Source organism: Sceloporus occidentalis, unplaced genomic scaffold (genome assembly GCF_023333645.1).
Source record: "Sceloporus occidentalis isolate IW3139 unplaced genomic scaffold, rSceOcc1.0.p SCAF_11, whole genome shotgun sequence".
NCBI lineage: Eukaryota > Metazoa > Chordata > Lepidosauria > Squamata > Phrynosomatidae > Sceloporus > Sceloporus occidentalis.
The window spans coordinates 7,362,371-7,387,594 of NW_028316991.1; the positions used below are offsets into that span (position 1 = coordinate 7,362,371).

The 25,224-nt window shown below is 40.4% G+C and overlaps 1 protein-coding gene across 1 annotated transcript; it reads left to right on the forward strand.

Annotated features, from left to right (window-relative positions):
* The first annotated feature begins 343 nt into the window (after positions 1-343).
* LOC149305494 (zinc finger C2HC domain-containing protein 1A-like) lies at positions 344-24,248 on the forward strand. Its single transcript, XM_089477535.1, has 9 exons — positions 344-359; positions 2,130-2,197; positions 4,889-5,005; positions 7,177-7,318; positions 7,837-7,985; positions 9,888-9,987; positions 10,378-10,477; positions 19,805-19,906; positions 24,062-24,248. Exons 1-9 carry the CDS (start codon positions 344-346, stop codon positions 24,246-24,248), a joined length of 981 nt encoding a protein of 326 aa, XP_089333661.1.
* Positions 24,249-25,224: the final 976 nt, after the last annotated feature.

Below are 25,224 nucleotides of genomic sequence, written 5' to 3' on the forward strand. Positions count from 1 at the left end.
AAATTCCATCGAGCTACTGCTTCTTGCATCTCTCCCTCACATAGCGGACACGCACCGTCCCTTCCGGCCGGGATACATGGTCCATGCCTAATCTTTTTCCGATTCTCGCTAGCTAAGAGCACCCCCTCCTGCCACTCAACTAAGCCACGCCTTGTGTCCATTAGAACAGGACCGACTGCTTTTGTTCCCGCCCCTTGCCGCTAGCGCTATTGTTAGGCGATTCTTCGGTTAGCAACCAACCAACCAGCGACTCGACCGTTCAGAGTAGGGCGTGTCCTGGTTGCCCTGGCAGCGGATCTGTGAGGCTGTTCGCGGCTGGCAGACACATATAGGGAGAGTCAACATGGAGGATATCGAAGGTAAGGTGGGGCTTTTCGTGGCCTTGAAGGCTGCGGTAGCGAAGAGTGCCGCTCTCGGTTACCGTCACGGGTCGGCCTGTGCGGCTTCCTCCTTGTTCTGTGAGACATGGCACGGGGGGTGAACCAGGGTGCTCAGACCATCAGCTGACAGGGATGCGGGGCTGGAATTATTTTTGCACATAGGTGGGATCTCTATATAAATCACTCCGCCTCCCCGAGTGCAGGAAGCTTACAGTAACCCACACGGGGTCACTGCGACGCGGTCCGGGCCTTTATAGAGCATCGTTCCCGTTATTTGCTGAGTGCAGAGAGTGGTGATGCTGCGCGCGGCAGAGGCTCGGTATCTCTATAGCCTCACTAGGCCTGTTGTACTTTGCTATGCAGCATTGAGCTAGTGAGTGAGGGTGACCCAAAAATGTAGCGCCTGTAAAACGTGTGTGTGTGTGTGTGTGTGTTTTACATGTGTGTTGGGGGGGGGTACATGTGTGGGGCACTCCTTCACCCCATCAGGTTCTCTTGGCTGATCTGCCCTTGTGTCTTACTTTGCTGGACTTTTCAGAGTTAACTTTAGAAAGGACAGCTGGGAATTTGTCTCTGTAGGTCACTTTCGGAGACTGCAGTCTTATAAAGCCACACAGAGTTCCGCAGCACATCTTACAGTACATACATTCAAAGGTTGTGACAACCCGAAGCGTCATGTAAAGATGAAGAAGCGGTGCTTAGTATCCTCTGGACCACCTCGCTTCTCAAGTAATCAGTTAAAAAATATCACAGTCGCTCTAATGGTTTCTACAAACATGTCGGGATACAGCAAGACCACAGCAGGGAGAGGGACAAAGGGGTTTCCAAATTACAAGCAGGGAGTGCGTTGAATTAGGTGACTTTTCCAGCTTTGTAATGTTAGTGTAACAGGATGGTGTTACTAGGAAAATAATATCATATGCAACGGCAGAATAAGTACACGTTGCCAGACAACATCAACATAGATATATAAACAGGTTTTTCAACATCTTCCAAATTCATTGCAGCTGTGTACGCACGTTTACACGCACACACATTGAATTTTTACTGCTTTATGTAGATTTGTGTGGCTGCATCTCTACCTGACTGGTAATGCAAGCTGGCCCCTAAGATGTAGTCTGCATGAGAGTTGCAGTTTCACCTCGCTGGCTTCACTTTACGAAGGACCAACCCCATTCTGCTCCAAAAATATTTTGGATGGTCCTGGCTAAAGCATATTGAAATCAGTGAGAGGTCACCCCACTAGTGTGACCACGTCCAGTGTTTTCCAGGAGACGTATACGGTACATTTCACATGTTACTGAAGTATTGGGAATGTATAGCAGTCATTGATGTCATTCAGTGGGTTTAAAACCCTATTAAATAAAAAAATGTGCCCACACTTTATGTATCTGATTTCTAGGAGGCTTTAAAAGGCTTAGAGCCCTGTAACCAGCTTTTTGTGATTTTGATGTGCACCTCACATGTGATAGTCGGCAACATGTGAAATTTATTTAAAAATGGAAGGATGTGGTCACCCTACACCTCTCTGTTTGAACTATGCATTATCCTGGGTCAGCTCAAGCATTCTTGCAGATAGATTTACCAGGGATAGTCCTTTTTTAAAAGCATAGAGAATTCAGGAAGGTAAAACGACATCTGTCCTGTAAACTCTCCAAAACCTGCTTAGGCAGAACAACCCCTTAATTTATTAATGATTGCAGCTTAATTTCTTACTCTTTTCTGTGCTTTTTTTAAATTTATTTTTAGAAAACCTCTCCAATGAAGACCTCCGACCTTGTAAAATATGTGGCAGAACATTCTTTCCTGCAACATTGGTGAGTATAGCTCTACGCACAGAACTCAACAAATGTAACTTATTGCTTCTGTAACTCTATCGGTTGTATGGTTCACATGTATATACTTCTCCTATACCTGCTGACGTTGTTCAGGTGTATTGCCAAACTACCTGTCATGTCACATTTTAACATCTTCCAGTGTTACCCATGATTATTTTGATGATGTATTTTGGATAGAAACAAATAACTACATTGCTTTGAAAAAATAACTAAATGGAGTACTACTTAGATATAGTGGTGGCAAGAGTGGTAGGGTGTCCAGCTGTAGGGCTATATATTCTGTACCCCAGCCCTTCCTCGGGCTGAGGCATTGATGGTCACTCCTTAGTCAAGAAGCCTTGGCAAAGTGTGAGGGACACACAAGAGGTCTGTGCCTGTATTGGGATTCTAAATCTAAAGGAAGACGTGTATCTTGGGGCATTAACAACTTCTTGGGGCATTAACTTCCTGCCTGGAGTGCTATTAGGTCATGGAGCAAATGTGTTGGGTAAATCAGTAGGATTGTCGGATCACAATATGTGACCGTATAGCCTCTTAAAAAATATGCCCTTTTTATAGCAATTAACTTTTGGGAGATTATTTATAAAACCATGCATTTGTAGGTTAGCTCATAAACCTCGCTGAATATTATAAATCACAAACCCCATCGGATTATCCTGTAAGAAAGACTGAGTTGGGCCCAACTCAGTAATTGGTGCGTTATCATTCATGAACCCCTGTAAATCCCGGTTTAACAATATATTTTCCATGGCCATCTCGCACCTCCACACAGAAACAAGGTACAGGAGTGGCAGTCAAACACTGCAGTGCCCCAGGGAGCCCCTTAACAAACTGTATTCTTAAAGTACTTTCATAAGCATTGTTCAAAAGCAGAGGAAAAAAGGAAAAATATGCTTAGAAGCTGCAGCTTCCCACCCCTTGATAGACCTGGCGGTCCTGCTCGAGTGCATACATGCCGCACCACATTACTTTTGGAGCCTCCTTTGTGACCATTATTATTTGCCCTCTTTTTTACAGTATTATACTGTCTTTTTCTTTATTATATTTTTAAGCCTACAGTAGGTTTCGTGCACTGTAGGTTTTGTCACCTGTGCTGCTAGATTTGGCATTCTTTTTTTGGTCATCCTTTATCCTTCTTTTGATTGTCTGATGACAGCCTGAATTCTCCCCTGTTGGCAGAAGACAGCATTGCTAACTTCCTGTCGACCAATCATGAATGTCTGATGGGGCATTCCCTTCCAGACCCTACGGGGATCTCTGATTGTTCCTCTCAGTTTACTGAGGTCAGAGGGAGAAGAAGGAAAAACATTGTAAATAATAATAAAAAAAAAACTTTATAGGGAGCCCTGTGATGTCACCCATACTATATGAGAGATGAGTGACAGAATATATTACATCACTGTTTTTGTCTCCTACTAAAATCCTACTTAGCATACAGCTTTTTTGGGGGGGACATGCCTTTTAACAGTTATATAAGATTGTTCTGTTATTCAGGTCATGTGTCCTTACAATAACTGCCGTATCCCTTGATATGCCACGGTTCTCTTATTAGATTTCTAGCCCGTTGTTAAAAATATATGGAGGCAGCAATCTGGAAGTAACCACTTTAGAAATCTCTACATTGTGCTTCATTCATAATTTCACACAGCATGTTTTATTCATTGTTAGACATTGCTTTTTAGTTTTTGCTGTCTTAGTTCTAAAAATGAATGTTTTTGTTTTTTTGTGTCTTTCTAAAAAAATAAATAAATAAATAAAAATAAGAAAGAGGAGCTTTAAAGTACAGGAGACTACATATGCACATGTTTAAAGTACTATGTGTGTATATACAGCACACTACACAAGCTTATGTCTTAAGTAAAGAACTATATATGTTTCGTGTGTCTATATAGATATATATTATAATGCGTGTGTAATGTATTAGAAACCCATCTGTTGGCCCGACCAGATGATTGTCGCTTCCCATTAAGTCATTCTGTCTCTTTTGTTAAGTTAATGCTCCTCATTGATTGGCTCTGACAGGCTTTCAATGAATTGTTATTTAAGTATTGCCTCATTTTTTCACCTTTACTTTGATTAAATTTTCCCATTTTTTTTAAACGAAAACAATTACACTTCTTGAAACACAAAATGTGCAAGCTATAGATAGTTTGGATTCATGAAATTGCTAACGGTGACAATTCTCCTTTAAGTGTTTTTGATAAGGAAACCATAGCATGTTATGATGGTGATAAACACCAGTGAAGCTTATTTGGACTTTGGCCATAAGTGATCATGGTTTATATGGCGTTATCTCTTTAAGGCCTAGCACATGTCATCTAAGCCTTTAGCGTATAGATGAAGACGTCCGTTTTATTCTGTAAAATCCCAGTCTAAATAAGTCCTCAAAACCCAATTCAGTGGAAAAAAGAGATAAAAATTATAATGTGTTTTTATTGGCAGAATATATTCTGGTTCTTCGGAGGAACATTTTAATGTTAAATTATATTTGCTAAATACTTCAACTGTTTCCTTCTGTAACAGGGACAAGCAATCTGCTGGTGCCATATGAATAGATTTAAATTCGGTGTATAATGTATTTCAAAGGAAAAATGTCTAAATTAATAAATATTAAAGACAAAAAGTCATATGCCATTTACAAATTTTAGTTGTTGTTTTTTTCTTGTGCAGAAAAAGCACATTTTGATTTGCCAAAAAGCATCATCTAAAAAACGAAAAACCTTTGATTCAAGCAGACAGAGGGCAGAAGGAACAGAAATTCCCACTGTGAAACCAGTGAAGCCACGGGTACGTAAAGGAATAAATACACATTATTCTTTATCATCTCAGTATATGTTTTTTTTTCTCTCTAGCACTATTTATTAATTATGATTTTTCTTTCTTTTTACATAACTTTTGAAGATTTTGTTTTACTTGCAGGGATTAATTTCTGTTTTTCATGTTAAATATACCTTATTTGCTCGATTATAAGACGAGGTTTTTTTCGGAGCAAATGCTCTGAAAAATACCCCTCGTCTTATAATCGAGGTCGTCTTCTAATCAGACCTCAAAAAAATGTCCGCTGGGGCCAGGCTGCTTACCGGTGCTTTGGTCGCGAGCAGCATCTCTTCTACTAGCAGCAGGAGAACAGGAAGCTAGCACAGTCCTCACATAATTCTGCCTCCCCCTCCTTCCTCTGGGGGTTGGGCCAGAGAAGTTGCTCGCACAGCCGGGCCCCTGCAGAAGTCTTTGAGTGAGAGATCTGCAGTTCAGGTAAGGGGGTGGGGGGTTTTGTGATTAATGTGTGAAGTATGTGTGATTAATGGAATGAATGAGTATTTAAATGTTTGTGAATGAGTGTGTATGTGATAGCATGGATGTGTAAGGGGGGTGGTGGTGGTAGCATGGCATAGGGAGGCTGTACTCACACTCCTATCATCCCCAGGTTCCAGCATGTACTGGCTGCCTTGGCTTGATAGGAGTGTGATTGCTGTTAGCAGTTATATCTGCCCCCAGAAATGCCTTATACCCCCTATTTGCCACTCTACCTTCAGAAATGCCTTTAAACCCCCTATATGCCACTCTGCCCCATGATATGCCTTTTAACCCCCTATATGCCACTCTGGCATATAGGGGGTTAAAAGGCATATCATGGGGCAAAGTGGCATATAGGAGGGTATAAGACATTTCTGGAGGCAGAGCAGCATACAGAGGGTTAAAAGGCACATCATGGGGCAGAGTGGCAAATAGGGGGTATAAGGCATTTCTGAGAGCAGAGTGGCAACCCTGGGGGCAAATGTGCATAACTGGGGGGGGCAGGTTGGCAAATAAAAGGAAATAAAAAAAATATATATTTTTCTAAATCATAGCTTTTATTAAATATGAAAAAATTGTTTACATGAATTAATATTTACTAGTAAAACTTTTTTTCCTATAGGATAGTCTTATATTCAGGCTTTTTGTTTTTTTCCTAAAATAATATTTAGATTTTGGGGGGGTCGTCTTATAATCGAGCAAATACGGTATATATTTTTCTCTTTGGAGGAAAACTGTACAGAATGCAGTAATGTATGTTTTTTTTTTTGTTTTTTTAACGCCGGGGTTTATCTTATTTTGCGCTAGTAAACTATCATTAGCTGCAGACCTGATGGCTGCCATTGTTGTTGGTCATATGATTTTTTGCTGACTTTGCCTGCTGAAACATCACATTGAGATGATTCTTTATAGTAATACAAATGAATGCTGTTCCTCCATAAACTTTGCTTTTTCAGCCTCCAGCTGAGTGGTTAAGACTGAGCCATCCAGGCAGTGTGATAAGGAGTCAAGGTGTTTGTCTAGCAGATTGGGCTAAAATAACAAAAACACAATAAAAAAACATTTGGAAGTTCCCCTGTAAAGACATAAAAAAAACAAAAACGCTCTGATTTCACCACATTCATAGCAAAGATATATTTTACATCCCCAATAATCTGGCCTTCCTATGTCACATCAAAACTTTGACATGATCTTGTAAATTACATACATGTTTACTTGACCTTTAATTATGTCACTAAAGCCCTAAGTACAACATGCAGTACACGAGTGCCTGTCATTTTATTAGAGATTTTACATTTATATTACAGGCATATTACCGGTACACGGTACTACAAACTCCTCAGCCTGCCTAACTTCTAAAACTAAGGCTGAAGTTAGCATGAATTACATGACCTTTGGTATTCTGGTAGTTCATCGAGCAGGCTAATGATTGACATATGCGTCCCATGATTTGTTGCACCAATTGCGACTTTGATCCTACATGGTTAAACAGTTCATTACACATCCGTCTTCCTCTTGGTTAGTAGATCAATGCAGTTTATTATTGGCATGGATAAGTACTTTTAATTTTGATTGCGATGTTATGTGCATAGTTAACGTCGCATGTTTAGCAACTAATCTGTGCAAGAATGAAGCCAAATTTGCCTGTTCTTTGACTCTTCCAGCCCGAACCTCCCAAGAAACCATCCAACTGGAGGAGGAAGCATGAAGAATTCATTGCCACGATACGAGCAGCTAGAGGGCTTACTCAGAATTTAAAAGAAGGTGGAGGACTTCCACCACCACCCCCGCCATCATATGACCCTGGTACGTTACACTGGTAATGCATTAACGTGTATGCTTTGATATGTAAACTAGCCAGATGCAGGCGACATCTGACTACCCTAATAGGTTTGCAGCAGGGGAGGGGAGCAGATTTTTCATGTTCCATTCTCTTACTTTATCGCATAAACCCCAGTATCCATGTTTTAGCTGAAAAGGTAATATTTACCCAAACTTGCCATCTTTGTTACTACCAGCATCTCTGCAGCATCCACTACATTGGCAGATTATATTAATGGCTTATTTTTGTCTATCTGCTGTGATGTGCAAGTTGCTTAACATACCATTTTTATTTAGTTAAGACAGCTTGTGGTAGAGGCTAACAAAGTGAGTGAATTTAAACATGCATGGGAGAGGCATAAAGCTATCCTGAGTCAAAGACAATACCAAGGACTGATTAAGGTCTGAGTATTTACATCAGAATTTTTTTTTCTGTGATTTAAAACTGTTTCTTTGTTTTAAAAGTAACAACAATGAATCTGTGCATGTCTTCTGTCATTTAGATTACATCCAGTGCCCTTATTGTCAGAGAAGGTTTAATGAGAACGCAGCTGACAGACATATCAACTTCTGCAAAGAGCAAGCTGCCCGGATAACGAATAAAGGCAAATTAGCAGGCGATGCCAAAGTGAACGCTAATCCTCGGCCTCAGGTAATAATCGGGCTTCTGCTTTAGCGTGCCCATGATGGTCACGACAGCCGCTATGGCTTATTCAGTAAGTAACTGTCTATTTGCTTTCCTGTACACTCTCCTGCCTCCACAACAGCAACTCATTGGACACTTCAAAGAATAATCATAAAATCTTAATTCAGTTTCTAGTCTTTCACCTGTCTTTCCCCTCCGTGTCTGCCAGATATCCTCTAGTGTTGACTGACAGATGTGTTGTGCTGGTTCCCAGAGCTCAGATGGTTGGTTTCTTTATTAATAATCATGGGTGATGTTGAGACAATGTCACTTCATGCTCTCAGGTTATGGCCAATGTAGTATTAATATGCGATAGATCTTTACAAGGCTATTTGAAAGGCAGAAATTAGCTCTGTGGGCATTTTGGGTCAAATGTCTTTCCATTATTTGAGTACCGTATTTGCTCGATTATAAGACGAGGTTTTTTTCAGAGCAAATGCTCTGAAAAATACCCCTCGTCTTCTAATCGGGGTCGTCTTCTAATCAGACCTCAAATAGAGTCTGATTAGGAGACTAAGATCCAGATCCCCCGCACCGCTGCAGGGGACCTGGATCCTCCTGTCTCACCCCCCCCCCCCCCCATCATACACACTTACCGGTGCTTCCTGCTGTATTGCCGGGGCAGCGGGTTGACGTCTACGCGATCCGCGTAGACAACGTCCGCTGCAGCCGGAAGGAGGTGTGGCTAGCAGCGGGGGTTGTCTGCGTCCGTCGCGCAAACCTTCCCCGACTGTCAGAGATCAGAGTTCCCCGCACCGGTGCGGGGAACTCTGATCTCTGACAGCCGGGGAAAGTATACGCGACGGACGCATACAAACCCCCGCTGCCAACTCCACCTCCTTCCGGCTGCAGCAGAAGGCGACGTCAATCCGCTGCCCCGGCTGGAAGCACCGGTAAGAGAGGGCTGAGAGGGGAGGGGAGAGTGTGTGTGTGTGTGTTAGTTAAATGGGGGTATAGGGTGTGTGTGTGTGTGTTAGTTAAATGGGGGCATAGGGCATTTCTGGAGTGGCGTTAAGGGGGCATTTAATAGAGCACTCTGCCTCCTGAAATGCCTTATACACCTATATGCCACTCTGCCCCATAATATGCATTTTAACCCCCTAAATGCCAGAGTGGCATATAGGGGTATAAGGCATTTCTGGAGGCAGAGTGCTCTATACAATGCCTTTTAACTCCCTTAATGCCACTCTGCCTCCTGAAATGCCTTATACCTCCCTATATGCCACTCTGCCCCATAATATGCATTTTAACCCCCTAAATGCCAGAATGGGATATAGGGGTATAAGGCATTTCTGGAGGCAGAGTGGCATATAGGGGTATAAGGCATTTCTGGAGGCAGAGTGGCACATAGGGGGTCAAAAGGCATACCATGGGGCACAGTGGCATATAGAGGGTTAAAAGGCATATCATGGGCCACAGTGCCATATTGGAGTGGCAAGCCTGGGGGCAGATGTGCGTAACTGGGGGACAGGTTGGAAAATACAAGAAATAAAAACAAAAAAAATATTTTTCTCAATCATAGCTTTTATTAAAAAAAATAGTTTACATGAATTAACATTTACTGGTAAAACTTTTTTCCTTTAGGGTCGTCTTATATTCAGGCTTTTTCTTTTTTTCCTAAGTTAATATTCAGATTTTGGGGGGTCGTCTTATAATCGAGCAAATACGGTAATAGTATAAAGTCTTGCCTCATGGTGCAGGCTTTCAAGAACCCACTTTAGCACTGGCCACCCCTTCTGAATGGCAGATACTCTTGTGAAAGGAAGACTACCTTTTTGTCTCCATTTGACACTTTTTGTGACGGATATTGTTATTGTTGCTATTGCAGGTTCAATCTTAACTTTGTGTTTAATTTGATTTTGTTTGTAGCACAAACCTCTCTCAATTAAGAAGACTAACTCTCCTGCGTCTGTGTCTTCTTCAACTACACGCTTGCCGCAGCCTCCTAATTTTGGCAGAGCCCCTTCAGGTATGAGACATGTTCTGTCTTGCTAACCTTGGTACATGATTTAAAAGTTAAAATACACATGGAATTCTTAGGAACGTGTCTCTCTCCTCTTGTTATATTACTGATTGTTTAAACTAAATATCGTTCTTCCAGCAGCTCACAAACAGCACAAGCTCTAAGTAGTTTTAATACGTAAATGTAGAATTGACAGAAGCTGATATGGTGAAAATGTTTTCCAGAACTTTAGTTCCAAATTAGTGTGCATAAAATAACATAGATTGTATCCTTCCTCTTACATCACTTTTTTGTAAAGTGGCCTGAAGAGTGAGACTATGACATAGTTGTGTATGAACTGTCAGACTACTCGGACATTCAACTAAGTGGTATTTGTGTCATTTCTGTGCGATGTAGGTATTCCTTCCGGGAAGTCGTCCGTGAGTGCTGGATCAACACTGACATTTAAATCTCCTGCTCTCAAGAATCCAACTCCTACATCAGGCTTCCAAGCTGGGTAAGATGATAAACAATCATGAAAACAACGGGGTAACCCAGTTATCTGTGCCCTATTTCCTTGCCTTTGATGTGTCTTTACCTATGTATTTTTTTATGTGAAGCAGTAACAAGTGTAGAATGACGTGTCAAAAACTAATTTCTTTTTTTCTGTGACTAAAATTTGGTTATAACCATGATGGTGAAGTCTAGCAACTCATTGTGTAAGGGACCATTCTCCAGATAGGATTAGCGTGCTAAACTCCGCATCTTGTTCAAAGACTGCAGTGCCTAAAACAAGACAGCGCATTTTCTAACGTAATAGTCAAGTCCCTACATATCATGCTGGGTTTCAGCTTTAAAATGAATCCTAAACTACAAAGTCAAAAGATCAATTCTCGTATTGTTAAACATGGAAATGTTCATCTAATTTTTGTCCAGAATGCTACCCTGATAATTAGTTATCGTCTCAAAACAAGTACATATAGTGATCAGATATTGAAAGGTGTTACAGCAAACACATATGCTCTCAGCTGAGTTTTATGGTGATTGAAGCTGTTCATATTGTAAAAAACAAAATCCAAGTTCCACGGTGTGAAATTCAATACTTGTCTGCTTTTTCCGTATTGCCTATTTCTGTTTCTCATCTGCATGATTAATGCAAGCCTTATGCATTGGTCTACTATGTCTTAACACACAATTGACCTTGTCGGTGATCCATGAAGAATGAAAAGGTGTGGGCTAAACGTGCTGGATAGATAGAGAGATATGTTTGTGAGTTGGCTACAAGGTATCGTGAGACAAGATGCTAACTAGTACTCCAGAAACTTTAGTGCCGTAGGCCTTAATAAGACTTTGTAGTCCTGAACACAGATGCGTATAAACCTGGCACCAACTCGGGGTGACATGGAAAGTGCTATGAAAGACGGCCAATGCTAAATCCATCTGATCTAGCTCAAATACATGCAGAACAAATCAGCCGCGTGTATGTAAACTATAGGCGAGTATGATGACTGTATGGTAGAAGCAGGTTGCAGTTACCTGGCGTTTCACTGGAAAAAAAACAAACCCTTATTTTTTCTTTCTTCTAATAAGGGCACGTTATTTCTGTGCTCAATCAATATTTTTTGGGGGCAATGCATTGACATGACATTTAGTCATGTGTATTTGGCGGAGAAACACAAATTACAAGAGCTTAAATACAAAGTGATGTATTTTTTGCCAGACCGAAGCACCTGATTTAGCCTGAAATGGCCAGGCTTCCAAACCAAGTAAGTGATAGAAAGAAAGCCGGCTTTAGATGTCTCAGCCATTTAGCTCTTAATAGATAGATCCACCCAAATGTGGGGACGGTGACACATTACCACCATCCCAATTGTCTGTGCCATTTTTGTTTCCGACAAGAAAAAAATAAAATTGTGAGCTTTTAAATGTTTGTGCTGCCATGTAATTATGCGGTTAGATGTAAAATATCATTACAGTTTTTTTGTGTGTGTGTGTTAGGCATAAAACTATTCAATTAGAGTGTTTCTGTGTTTTTTGGGTAGTATATTTTTAGAGCGCAGAAGCGATTGTTACCACACGTCACCTCTAGGTGTCGCTGTTTAGGAATGCATGTTACTCGTAATTCTGAAGATCTTAAAACAGAATATTCTGTTGTATATTCTCAATATTTTACAGTAATGCTGAATATGGATTAAACAATTAAAATATAACAGAAATGACTAGTCAGGTTTGTGAATGCCTGGATATTGAGCATGCAAGCTTTGTTCCTCTGTTATGCTAGTTGTATTCGGGAAGTTATAGAGCGTTATCACTGTGGGAGGACTGTGTGTAGGCGGAGACATATCAGTGACAGGTCAGTGATGGTTGTAGCGGTGATTGATGTGTCCCACAACCTGTAGGAGTTTTTTCTTTCTTTTTTTGTTCCCACTCAGGCTAATCAGCATTTACAAGGGGAGGGGCCAAGCATTAGATATGTGTGATGACGTTGTTTTAACGTTTGTCGGTAGCAGCATTCACAGACTTATGGGAGTTTGAGTGTGAGAGAGTGACAGCCTACCAAAGGCTGAGATTGATGGATATATGTTCCGTAGCCATTCCTCACAGACCTTCACCCACCAACTAGAGCCCTGCGCGGGACTGCTCCCGCTGATTTTTTTTGTCCAATCCCGCCACATTTGTGGCCAATCAAGCCCACCTCCTTACCTGAATCCCGCGCAGTCCCGCAAGGCTGCCCCCGAGTTGCTCCCTCACAGCGTCTGTTCTCTTGCTCTGCCCTGGAGCAAGGCAGAGTCACGGCAAGTGACGTCACGGCAAGACAGACACTGTAAGGGAGCAGCGAGAAGGCAGTCTTACAGACCAAATACAGCAGCTGCAGACATTTTTATCCTCATTTATTTTGGGGCTTTTTCCTTTTAAAAATTAACGGTGTATGTTTAGTTTATTAATTATATACTGTTCTGAATAGTGTTTATTCATGAGCTTTACCCATGAAAAATTTAATAGTGTAACTTATAAAAGTGACTAAGTGCAATCGCTTGCTGTGTCGCTGCTCATTTCTCCTGTGAATATTGTATTGAGAAATGACATGCTAAAATAACTAGTTTCCTTAAAATCAAAGCAGTGTATTTTAATTTATTAAGTGGATGTTGTAGCTGTCGTGTTTACTTCTAATGCGTTTGATGGGTGTTACCTTTAAATCAAACGCATGGGTTGTTTCATCTTCCTCTTTGCATTCGCTCAGCGTTCCCTCTCTCCGCATTGCAAGAGATGCGTTTGGCGGAATGCATCTCCTGCGCATTGTGACGCGCTGGGGAATACGATGGTGCTGTGTAAATAAACACACATTGTACAGCACTACATAATATGATGGTGCTATATAAATCAAAAATAACATTGTAAATCAATTGTACATCGATGCAGAATATGACAACACTATAAATCAATATTTGTAACACAGTTTGTACAGCGCTGCTGAATATGGTGGTGCTATATAAATCAGTATTAATACACTGTAGAGCTATGCTCAATATGGTGCTATCTAAATCATTAATAATAACAGGCATTGTACGCGCTGCGGAATATGGTGGCGCCATATAAATAGCAAGACATATCGTACAGCGATATGGACTATTGTGGCGCCATATAAATAACACACCTTGTACAAAACGCAGAATATGGTGGCCCTATGAAAATCAATAAATTGTGGCGCCTTTTAAATAATAACAGTAATATTAATAACACGCGTTGTACAGCACTGTGGAATGTGACGGCGATCCATAACTCATTAATAATACTGTTGAAAGGTAAATCCTAACTCTAGCGACAGGTCTCTTCATAATACAGCTCGTAGGATGTGGCTGTGTTACTGGGAATGAAAGGGTTACTATGGGTGGTATATTAACTTGAGGGGTATTTTCTGGCTCGGACATGGTGGATAATATTTATTGGTTTTGAGGCTGTGTTTGTGTTGACCTTTTTTGGGGCATTCCGGGTGTCTGATCCGGTGAGCGCGCGGAAGTATCACACGGATTATGGGAATTGTGAGGTACATAAAGTGGATTTTTTACTCTTGGTTTTATGCGGGAGGTTCTTCTACATCATCACGGGGTATGATGTCACAAAGGCAGAAGCTGTATTGTGAGGTCACACCCACTCGCGGCTCCCTGTAAAAATGACAATCCAAAGTCATAAAAAATTGAATAACAATAACCAAAAGTGTGTTTTGTTTCCTTCATTTATTGTGTGGTATTGGAAACAAGGGATCGGGAGTCGCTTGGCCAGGGCATAGTCCATCCTTCAATTCATCCAGTCTGGTGTCACAAAGGAAAAGCCAGAAGCAGAAGCAGTCTCCTTCTACTGGGGTCTTCAGAATTAATGGCGTCTTGAGGAGTTGGTAGCGGTGGAGATTTGATAGTAAATTCGGCCGGTACGGGGGAGTTAAACGTATGCTTTCTATGTCCTCCCACTTCATGCTTTTAACCCCTTAAGGACCGGGCTCATTTTTCGTTTTGTACCCTGTGGGACCGAGGCTGTTTTAATACTTTTGTGGTGCTTGTGTTCAGCTGTAATTTTCTCCTCACCCATTTAGTGTACCCACATAAGTTATATATTGTTTTTTTCAGGACAAGATGGGCTTTCTTCAGATACTGATTATTTTGATCGTATCATCTTATTTACTATAAAAAAAATAAAAAAAACATGGTGAAAAATTGAAAAAAAACACATTTTATGACTTTTATTTGAAAAATCTTTTACTCACCTAAAAAAGCAAGTAAAAAAACTAGCTAAATAGATTCTACTACTTGTCCTGAGTTTAGAAATACCCAATGTTTTTATGTTTTTTTGCTGTTTTTTGTAAGTTATAGGGCAATAAGTACAAGCAGCGTTTTATGTTTTCCAAATCTTTTTTAACAAATCTGGTCAGTCTGCCTCCATCTCCTCTTTGGAATATCTTTGAAGCCGGATAACTCAATTTAACCCATTCAAACCATATATTTTTGAAAACTAGACACCCCAGGGTATTCCAAATGCTGTTATTTTAACCCTTTCCATGCACCAATTATACAACTACACTTTGTCAAACTTTGTAATAGTAATTTTTTTTTTTTTTCTCACACAAATTGTACTTTAGTTATAGATATACAGGTTCTGGTATATGCCACTGTCAAACACCCCAATGTGTGTTCAGGAACATCTCCTGAGTGCAGTGAGACCCGACATGCATGGATTTGTCGTGTTGTTTGAGATTTAAAATGCCACATTTGGGAAGTGCGCTTTTTTTGTCCATTTTGGAAAGTCTGTACCTATGCCCTATCTTTGAGCTCAGCCACTCCAATTTACCCCATCAGCCATTTTTTTTTATATTAGACACCCCTTGGGTATTTGAAGTGCTTTTATTTTAACTCTTTGTTGAGATTTTTGAGAAATTTTAGCACTTGCTCAAAATAATAAACTTTATTTTTTTAATACTTTTTTTGTTTATATATATTTTTTTACACATTTTGCTGGTACTGGATGGTTCATCTAGTGACATCACTGCATAATTATTTTTAAATGTTAGCACTTTTAATTTTTTCCATATTTTTTTTTCCATTTTTTTTTTTTTTTTAATATTTTACTAATCACATTGTGATTAGAAAGCTGGGCTCCATTGACTTGCATGGTTGAATGCAGTACCTGTATTCAACCTGCAAGTGGAGCCAGAGTTCTCTAGACCATCTAGCGAACTTTAAAAACTTGTTTGTTTCTTTTACAGGGCGGCCGCCATCTTGCTGATGGCGAAGAACACCGGCAGCTGCGGCTGTGACCGCTCTCCGGAGCGGTCACAGCCCACCCAGAGGTAAGTGTTTGGTGTCGCTGGATGCCTCCTGATCGAGGCATTCCAGCGACACCATTTAAGTTTAGGAGGCGATCATTGATCGCCTCCTAAACGCTTTTAAAACGGGCGTCCGCCGCCATACAATGTATGGCGGCTGTTGACGCCCCGGGGAGGGGCCAGACATGGCCCCCGATGCCGATCTCGGCCTTGCTGAAAGCCTCGACATCGAGGCATTACAGTAACGCCGTTTAAGCGAAGAAAGTGATCGTTGATCACTTTCTAAGCTTATTTTACTTTTTGATGGTTCAGGACCGTCAAAGGTCATTTAGTGACCTTCATGTCATGATGGTCCTGAACCGGCAAAGGTCGCGAAGGGGTTAAAGAACGGATGTCGTCTGATGTTTCCTTTCATCCCAAGACGATGCTTAGGGTTCTTCTTCAAGAGACGCTTCAAGATGTCCATGGCGTTCTTGCTCAGCGTTTTGCAATACCAAGGGCTGCCAAGCACAATATGTTGTAGCTGTGTCCTCCAGCAATTGCCAGCATAGAAACGCAAAGCTCCGTTCAGCATGTGGAAAAGTACGACCCCGAAGGACCACCAGTCCACAGCTGCACCATATGCTTTCAGGAGATGTACTTCGGGGGCCATGTACGTAAATGTGCCGCAATGTTGTGTGATCTGTGCTTTTCCAAAAACATTTTCTGCTGCAAGACCAAAATCGCAGATCTTTACATGGCCCTCTCTATCGAGCAAGGTGTTGTCTGGCTTCAGGTCCTGATGTATTGTTCCTCGGGAGTGGAGGAACTGGACACCACACACCATTTCTGCTGAATAAAAGGCAGCTGCGGTCTCGGTGAAGGAGCCCACCCTGCTCAGAAATGATGCAAAGCTCCCTCCAGGCATATACTCCATAATAAGTACTGCGCAGGTCTCTGTTTGGAAGGCTGCAAATCCATGGCACAGGAATGGGCTGTCCCGAGCCACCTCCAGGATCCTCCTCTCTTTGATTATGTTGAGAGGTTTCATGGCTTTCTTCTGGATGATCTTAAGCGCTACCGGGGAATCCCTGGCACGGACAGAAGCCAACACAACCTTTCCAAAGCCACCATCTCTCAGCACTGAACGGAAGGTAAAGCCAGTGACTGACATGGGGAGAGGCCTGGTAAGTCTTTGAGCAGGCGCGCTACTTTCCTCTTCGCTTCCGCGTCTTTTGATAGAAACCTCTCCCGTGCTCAGCATGTGTTGATCCGGGGGTTCAAGTGCTTTGTGATCTCCCTGCTGGCCCAGATTATGGCCATCACCACTGTCATTAGCAGTACCGCTTCTCCTCTCCCTATCCCTAGATTTGTCTTTCTCCGTACTGCGATTATCTTCCTTTCTTTCGAGTACCACGACTTTACTTGCTGAGGGCTCCGAGTTTTTATCTCTCCTCTTACTCCCTCTTACAGTGTTTATGAAAGCTGATCTTACACGCTTGCCAAATGGCCTCAGTTTTCTGGGGCAGCATCTCTTTAAACCCCACCTAAGTCCAGAAAAGAGACGGCAATTCTCTGCAGAGTTCGCTTCGCTTTTCTTCTCCATAATGGTTTGAAATAGTTGGTAACAACACTTTAAGTTCGCTATGGAATAGCACCTTGAAGTGTCGAGCGCCCAACTGCACCAAAAATGAGGATACTGCTCTGGCGGTTTGCTGTGATAATGAATAACCAAGAATTCGGTTACTTGTGTAGATTTCAATGTATTATTGCTATTCATGTGTTATTTTATGTATTTCACTAGAAGCACAAACAGCGCTTATTCTTAATAATTCAGAGTAATCACAGAAGAAGAGTACAAAGTTCAAGTAGAAAACTGACAATATGGAGACGTTTAAAAAATAAAAAATAAAAAAAACCTTTATCTGTAACGCATTGCAAAGTTACATGTTTATATGTTGCAAATTGTCAAAAAATGTACATTGACAAAAATACTAAATCCCTGTGTTTTGTGCAGATCTTACAGTTGATGTTAGAGGCACTTGCTTTATTTTTAAAATCCTTAAGAAAAAGGGCGCTTTTATTTATTAATAACACACCTTGTGCAGCGCTGCTGAGTATGACGGCGCTATATAAATCAATAACAACAGATCGGTACGATCTTTTTTGATATTTTATATCCAAATTTGCTGTTCCTTAAACTAGTAAATCAGGGACCCCCCCCCCCCCCCGTGTTTTCTTTAGAAACGATCTGAATTAACCTGAACCTTTTCATACCACACTGTCGGCAACAACGCTGAAAGAAAATGGTTAAAGAAACGAAGCCGTGTTAGCCAAGCAGCGGTTCCGCACACGCATTTACTGCCACTTTTGCTTTAAAACCCTAAGAGAGCTTCAAAGGTGGATTTGTCTAAATTTGTGGTAGACACCGAGATGGTGTGAATGAATGAATGAATGGCATTAGAGCAGTGTATACTTTTTGACAATTGTTTGCCATATTTTAAAGGCATGCAATGTTCATCTTTTCAAAAGTTTGAAAACAGGCTTTAGGAAGTTACTTCAATTAGCTGCACCTTGCTGTAAAAATTAACTAAAATATTAGGAATATTCTACATTTTTTTCATGTTAGAATTAAGCATTTTAATGCCATTTCTGGTGTAGGCCTTACTAATCATTCTCCATAAATACCTCAGTTTAAGCCCGCGCTCTTCCCGGAGTCCCCAAAGGATCGACATCACTAAATCGTCTGCAGGTAGACCTGCCTGTGCCTTGGGGTTTCTATGGAGTGTCTGTCTGTCTGTCTGTTTAGTTTGTACAGTACAGATTATGCACTAAAGCATTTCATGTGTCTTGAAAACATACTATTACACACAGATGGAGAAAAGTAGTAACATTTAAGCATCTGGGGTTTTTTTTTCCTTCCTAGTTGCTTAAAAGAAAAAAATTTTACATTAAAATTGGGATTTTACAATATTAGCAAAGTGGTAACGATAAGGAAGAACTGATACATATGTCGGGGAAAAACCCAAATCTGGATAAAATAAGAAAAAAAAACTTTTATCTTCATGAATTTGCAGTGCTGTATTTTCTTTGTCTTAAAAAAAAAATACCCATTGTTTTTAGCCATGAAAGATGTAATAGTGTAACTTATAAAAGTGACTGTAAGTGCAATCGTCTGCTGTGTCGCTGCTCATTTCCCCTGCGGATATTGTATTGAGAAATGACATCCTAAAATAACTAGTTCCCTTGAAATCAAAGCAGTGTTTTTTAATTTATTAAGTGGATGTTGTAGCTGTCGTGTTTACTTCTAATGCGTTTGATGGGTGTTACCTTTAAATCCACACATTTTCCCCTTGATCCCCCTGCTGGCCCAGATTATGGCCATCGCCACTTTCATTAGCCGTATCGCTTCTTCTCTCCCTATCCCTACATTTGCCTCTGCTGTGGGGCTTCAATTTGGTTCCAGCTGTTGCTGGTCTTAGTGTTCTTGCAGGGCTGCTGTTGCTGGTGGTAGGGGTCCTGCAGGGCTGCTGTTGCTGGTGGTAGGGGTCCTGCAGGGCTGCTGTTGCTGGTGGTAGGGGTCCTGCAGGGCTGCTGTTGCTGGTGGTAGGGGTCCTGCAGGGCTGCTGTTGCTGGTGGTCCTGCAGGGCTGCTGTTGCTGGTGGTAGTGGTCCTGCAGGGCTGCTGTTGCTTTATAATAATGTCCTCCGTTAAAATGCAGTTCTCCAGCAAACTCACACTTTAGTGGATACACCTCATTGTCATTGAAAAAACAGGGCACAGATTAATGTCAATGATACAACACATATATCAGAAATGGAAATGGTCAGGAGTTTTGAATCTGCTTTGCATGAAACATTTTTATTTATCTGATCAATTACCTTATTTATACATCATTTGCTTAGCTCTGTATGTTTTTTCTTTTTTTCTTTTAAGCTCTCTCTCTATCTCTCTCTCTCCCTCTCTCTCTCTATATATATATATATATATGTGTATATATATATATATATATATATGTATGTATGTGATTTACATTACCTACTCTTACAGAGGTTCGACAAAATTACGGACACCACCAAGCATGGCCAAAAACTCTACATCCACGGCATCGGTCAATAAAAGGAAAACCTATAATGCTGAAAATTATTCAAGGTACTGTAATATATTTATGTAAAAAAACAGCATTACTGTCTGACCCTTCAGTGGAATTCAAATAAACCCCGTCCTTGAATGTTAATATGTTTGCTTTAAGTATTCCGTTTCCAGATTAATATAGAAGATAGTGTTTTTCTGAAACATGTCTGCTCTCTGTCATTACGATGTCCCAATACACAAAATATTGCACTCAAAAACTGTTTTGTGTTGATATGTTTGTGTGCTGTTAAACAGCTGCTTTGCCGTGATCGCTGCATTTTCGCCGCGATCGTTGGCTTTGCAGCATCCACGGAAGCCTCACAAGTGGCTGACCGTGGATCCGGGGAGGAAAGCCGGCAGGCTAAAACAGGTTAGGAATAAGTATAAACAGTGTTGCTGACAAGCCTCGATATCGAGGCATGTAGCAACACAACCCCCCTACCCCCTAAAAAATAAACAAAAATAATTTTTTTATGAGCAAGTCCTACAATTCACGCTATAGCTTAACAAAAATTCCCGCGCGGAAAGAGTTAAAATATTGTAATTTATAAATGCCCATAGGGTGTCTAGTTTTAATAAAAAAATTAAAAAAAAATGTACGATTTGATGGGGTAAGTTGAATTGGCCGGCTTCAAAGATGTCCTAAATATGTGACGTGAGCACAAACTGACCAGATGTCTAAATGGCAAAAAAATACACACCTCACAAAGGTGGCCTTTTACCTCCCAAATAACCCAACAAACCCATGCATGTGGGGTATCACTGCGCTCAGGAGATGCGGAACACATATTGGGTGATGTTTGGCAGTGACATACACCTGGAGCGCTAAATTCATACCTGAGAGTACAACGTGTGTGGAAAAAAATAAAAAAATCTTTTACTACCATAAAGTTTGAGAAAGGCTGATGGTAGAACTAGTGCATGGAAATGGTTAAAATACCAGCATTTGAAATACCTTGGGGTGTCTAGTTTTAAAAAAATATATGGTTTGATGAGGTAATTGCATTGGCCGGCTTCAAAGATACCCGAAATGGCACATGGGGCAGAATGACCAGCTTTGGGGGAAAAATGGTTTTGAAATGGCAAAACGCTACTGGTACTTATTGCCCCATAACGTGCAGAAAAAAGCAAAAAAATAAAACAAAAACATTGGGTATTTCTAAACTCAGGACAAATAGTAGAATTTAGTAGGTTTTTCATTAGTTTTTGCAGATGAGTAAATTTTTTTTTATTTTTTTTTTATTGAGAAAGTAATTTTGTAACAAAAAATCACCATATTTTATCATTTTTTTTAATGGTAAATTAGATGATATGATAAAAATAATGGTACCTAAATAAAGCCCTGTTTGTCCTGAGAAAAACAATATATAATGTGTGGGAGCGTGAAATGAGAAAAGAGAAGTAAATCACAGCTAAACAGCAACACTGAAAAATGTTAAGAGCCATTGTCCCACAATGTACTACGAGTAAGAAACAGTCTTGTCATTAAGGGGTTAAATAAAATGATTTTGCTCTCGTAACTTCCTTCTCTTTTTGGAAATTCTTCAGAGCATGTAGAAATCAAAAAAAAAATATACAATAGTGCAATTAATACTTCATATACTTTAACCCCTTAACGACAATTGCCGGTCCTGGCACGACACGGAAAAGCATGTGCTTTACGACAATTGACGTGCCAGGACCGGCACGTCTTTAAACAGGTGCAGAAAGCGATCTGTTTTCGCTTTCTGCACCCAAAAAACGTTGCTGAATGCCTCGACCTCGAGGCATTCAGCAACGCCGCGATCGGAACGAAGGGGCCATCTCTGGCCCCTCCACGGGGCAACAACATCCGCCATACTTTGTATGGCGGCGGACGCCCGTTTTAAAAGCGTTTAGGAGGCGATCTTAAATGGTGTCGCTGGAATGCCTCGATCAGGAGGCATCCAGCGACACCAAACACTTACCTTTCGATGGGCTGTGACCGCTCCGGAGAGCGGTCACAGCCGCAGCTGCCGATGATCTTCGCCATCAAGCAAGATGGCCGCTGCCCTGTAACAGGAACCAACAAATTTTAAAAGTTCGCTAGATGGTCCAGACCATCTAGAGAACTTTGGCTCCACTTGCAGGTTGAATACAGGTACTGCATTCACCATGCAAGTCAATGGAACCCAGCTTTCTAATCAGTGTGATTAGTAAAAATAAATTAAAAAATAAAATAAAATTAATAATAATTAGAAAAAAAATAGTAAAAAACTAGTAAAATGTAAAAATCATTTCCCACTGATGTCACTATCAGGGGAACCTCCAAGTTGAAAAAAAAATGTTAACATTTGTTTTTTAAAGACAAAAAAAATATATATATATATAAAAAATATATTTTTGTGAGCAAGTCCTAAAATTAGCATATTAGCTTAAAACAATTCTCGCATGGAAAGAGTTAAAATACTGGCATATTAAATGCCCGTGGGGTGTCTACTTTTAAAAAAGGTATGATTTGATGGGGTAAATTGAATTGGCCAGGTTCAACAACGTCCCAATTAACACCGGGGGAAGGCCACACACCTAATTTCCAATTAGAAAAATGCACACGTACCAAATGTGGCCTTTTAGTTCCCACAAAAATGACACACCCATGCATGTGGGGTATCACTGCACTCAGGAGATGTTGCTGAACACATTATGGGGTGTCGTGTGACAGCGGCATATACCAGGAGCTGTAAATTCATACATAAAGTAGGTGTGTGTGGGAAAAATACACACACAAAAATACTACTGCAAACTTTGAAAACATGCTGGTGGTAAAATGTGTGCATGCAAAGAGTTAAAATACCAGCATTTAAAATACCCTGTGGTGTCTAGTTTTGAAAACTATATGGTTTTGTTGGGCACACTGAAATGGCCCGGCTCAAAGATGTACCAAATAGGGCATGGGCAGTGGATCCCCAAATGCCAAAGTTCAACATTGAAAAATGCGCATGCCCCAAATGTGGCCCTTTTGCCCCCAAACGGCCAGGCAAAATCATTCATGTGAGGTATCGCTGTACTCAGGAGATGTTGCTGAACACATATTGGGGTGTTTTGTGATAGTGACATATACGAGAACTTTTTAATTCATACCTGAAGTAAAATGTGTGTGGAAAACCAAATGCAAAAAAATGACTACCACAAAGTTTGACAAAGACTGGTGGTAGATATGGTGCATGGAAATAGTTAAAATACTAGCATTTGGAATACCCTGGGCTGTCTAGTTTTCAAAAATATATGATTTGATGGGGTAAATTGCATTGGCCGGGTTCAAAGATACCCGAAATGGCACATGGGGGGAAGAATTACCAGATTTGGAAAAAATGGCTTTGAAATAGCAAAACGCTACCTGTACTTATTGCCCCATAATGGGTAGAAAAAAGCAAAAAAACATAAAAACATTGGGTATTTCTAAACTCAGGACAAATAGTAGAATCCATTTAGCAGGTTTTTTCATTACCTTTTATAGATGAGTAAAAGATTTTTCAACTAAAAGTTAGAAACAGTCATTTTTTTCTAAATTTTTCACCATATTTTATACTTTTTTTAGTAGTAAATAATATGATACAATCAAAACAAAAGAAAGCCCTTCTTGTCCTGAAAAAAACAATATCTAATGTGTGTGGGTTCAGTAAACGGGAAAGAAGAAAATTACAGCTAAACACAAGCAGCGCAGAAATGTTAAAAAGGCCATTGTCACGAAGGGTTCAAAAAGTAAAATCAGCCTTTGTCACAAAGGGGTTAAATAGCCATGTGGCTCGCTAATCTAATTCGACCTCTAGTGACAGATGACGCTCATGACGACCCAGTGATGGAAATGAATGATTTTCCTTTGTATGATGATCCAGGCAGAGCTGAAACCCACTTTAACTTGGGTCATTGGTGTGCCTCGAGAACTGTGTTGGGAACCAAGTGTCTTGGCAGGTACACAGGCTTTCTAGACCCAGGGGAGGCCAGGCAGAGATAATGTGTGGCAGAAAATGATCTAGTCATCTCAGAAATGGCATCTAAAGTGGTTCTTACGCTAAACGTCATGGTAGCTATATACAGAGTAGCTAAAAAAAGAGAGAAGCTTAAGGTAGTGACACACAATAAGATAATAGGCATATAACTGGTGCATCAAAATGCCGTATATCCAATTAGGGCTAAAATCTTCCTTTCTTCTAGGTCTGATGGTAAAACCGAATATGATGCCGTGGACCAGTCAAACTCTATAAATGGAGGCCGTATGAAAGGGGTGGACAGTAACGCTTCCGGACAGCAGACAAAGTTCTGCCATGAGTGTGGCACCAAGTACCCCGTTCAGTGGGCCAAGTTCTGCTGTGAATGTGGGGTGAAGAGAATGGTCCTGTGAAGGCCGTGTTCTGATACCTGCAAATATACACCGTCTGCACACATGCAACCTAATATATGATGAATTACTGGATCCGTGACGCACATAGGTTATTAAAGCTGCTGTAGGTAATGCCACTAGAAGCTGTCTGCTAAAAGTACACCTGCCTGCTATTAAGAGCAACAATTAATTACACAGCATTAAGTATTAAAAATAATTAAACCGGTTTTAAGGATTTGGTCCCACCGCATCCCGCAAAATCACAGGCCTGCCCCAGATATCGTTTTTGCATTGGAAAGTATATTTAACAGCCCTGGTATAATATAATCTGCACATGAGAATATTACAAGATGGCCTACAGTTTACATATAGTGGGTTTTTCTGTATTTGTTAGAATTTAGTTTAAATGTTACATTTGCGCTGTTTCGCCAGTTATAGGTGATGCATGTAGACCCAGGTGTTTATGGATCCGCCATTATTGAGGTTTTGATTGTTTGCGTTTTACACTGGTTTATGTAAAGCATATCGTGCACTTTGATCTCATACTGAAAGTAGTGTGTTTTTGGTTTTTTACCTTCCCAATATATATATATATATATATATATTATATATATATATATATATATATATATTATATATAATTTTTATTATTATTATTTTTGTATTATTATTATTATCTCTATTTCTCAGGTAACAACCGTTTTAGTTTTTATTGAACTTTTTTTTTTTTTTTTTAATCTTATAACGTCTGCTATTTTAGACAAAGACCTATATTCACTTTTCTAAAGAAACCAAGCTGGATATTAATCACTGTGGTACGTATGCAAAATAGCTGATAAAAAAGCATCAAATCACCCATTTTATACAGGGTTTCTCAAACGTTCTCATAAAAAAAAACAAAAAAAAACAAACCCACGAGAATAAAACCTAATAGTTTACACCAATGAAGCTTTTTGCAGTATACTGTTGTGTTAATTGTTGTAACACTAAGTTTCCT

Excerpts from the sequence above, each read along its gene's own strand:
- LOC149305494 (XM_089477535.1), top strand. Across the intron at positions 7,986-9,887 it reads ACGCTAATCCTCGGCCTCAG|CACAAACCTCTCTCAATTAA; the intron begins GTAATAATCGGG and ends TTTTGTTTGTAG. Across the intron at positions 9,988-10,377 it reads TTTTGGCAGAGCCCCTTCAG|GTATTCCTTCCGGGAAGTCG; the intron begins GTATGAGACATG and ends TGTGCGATGTAG.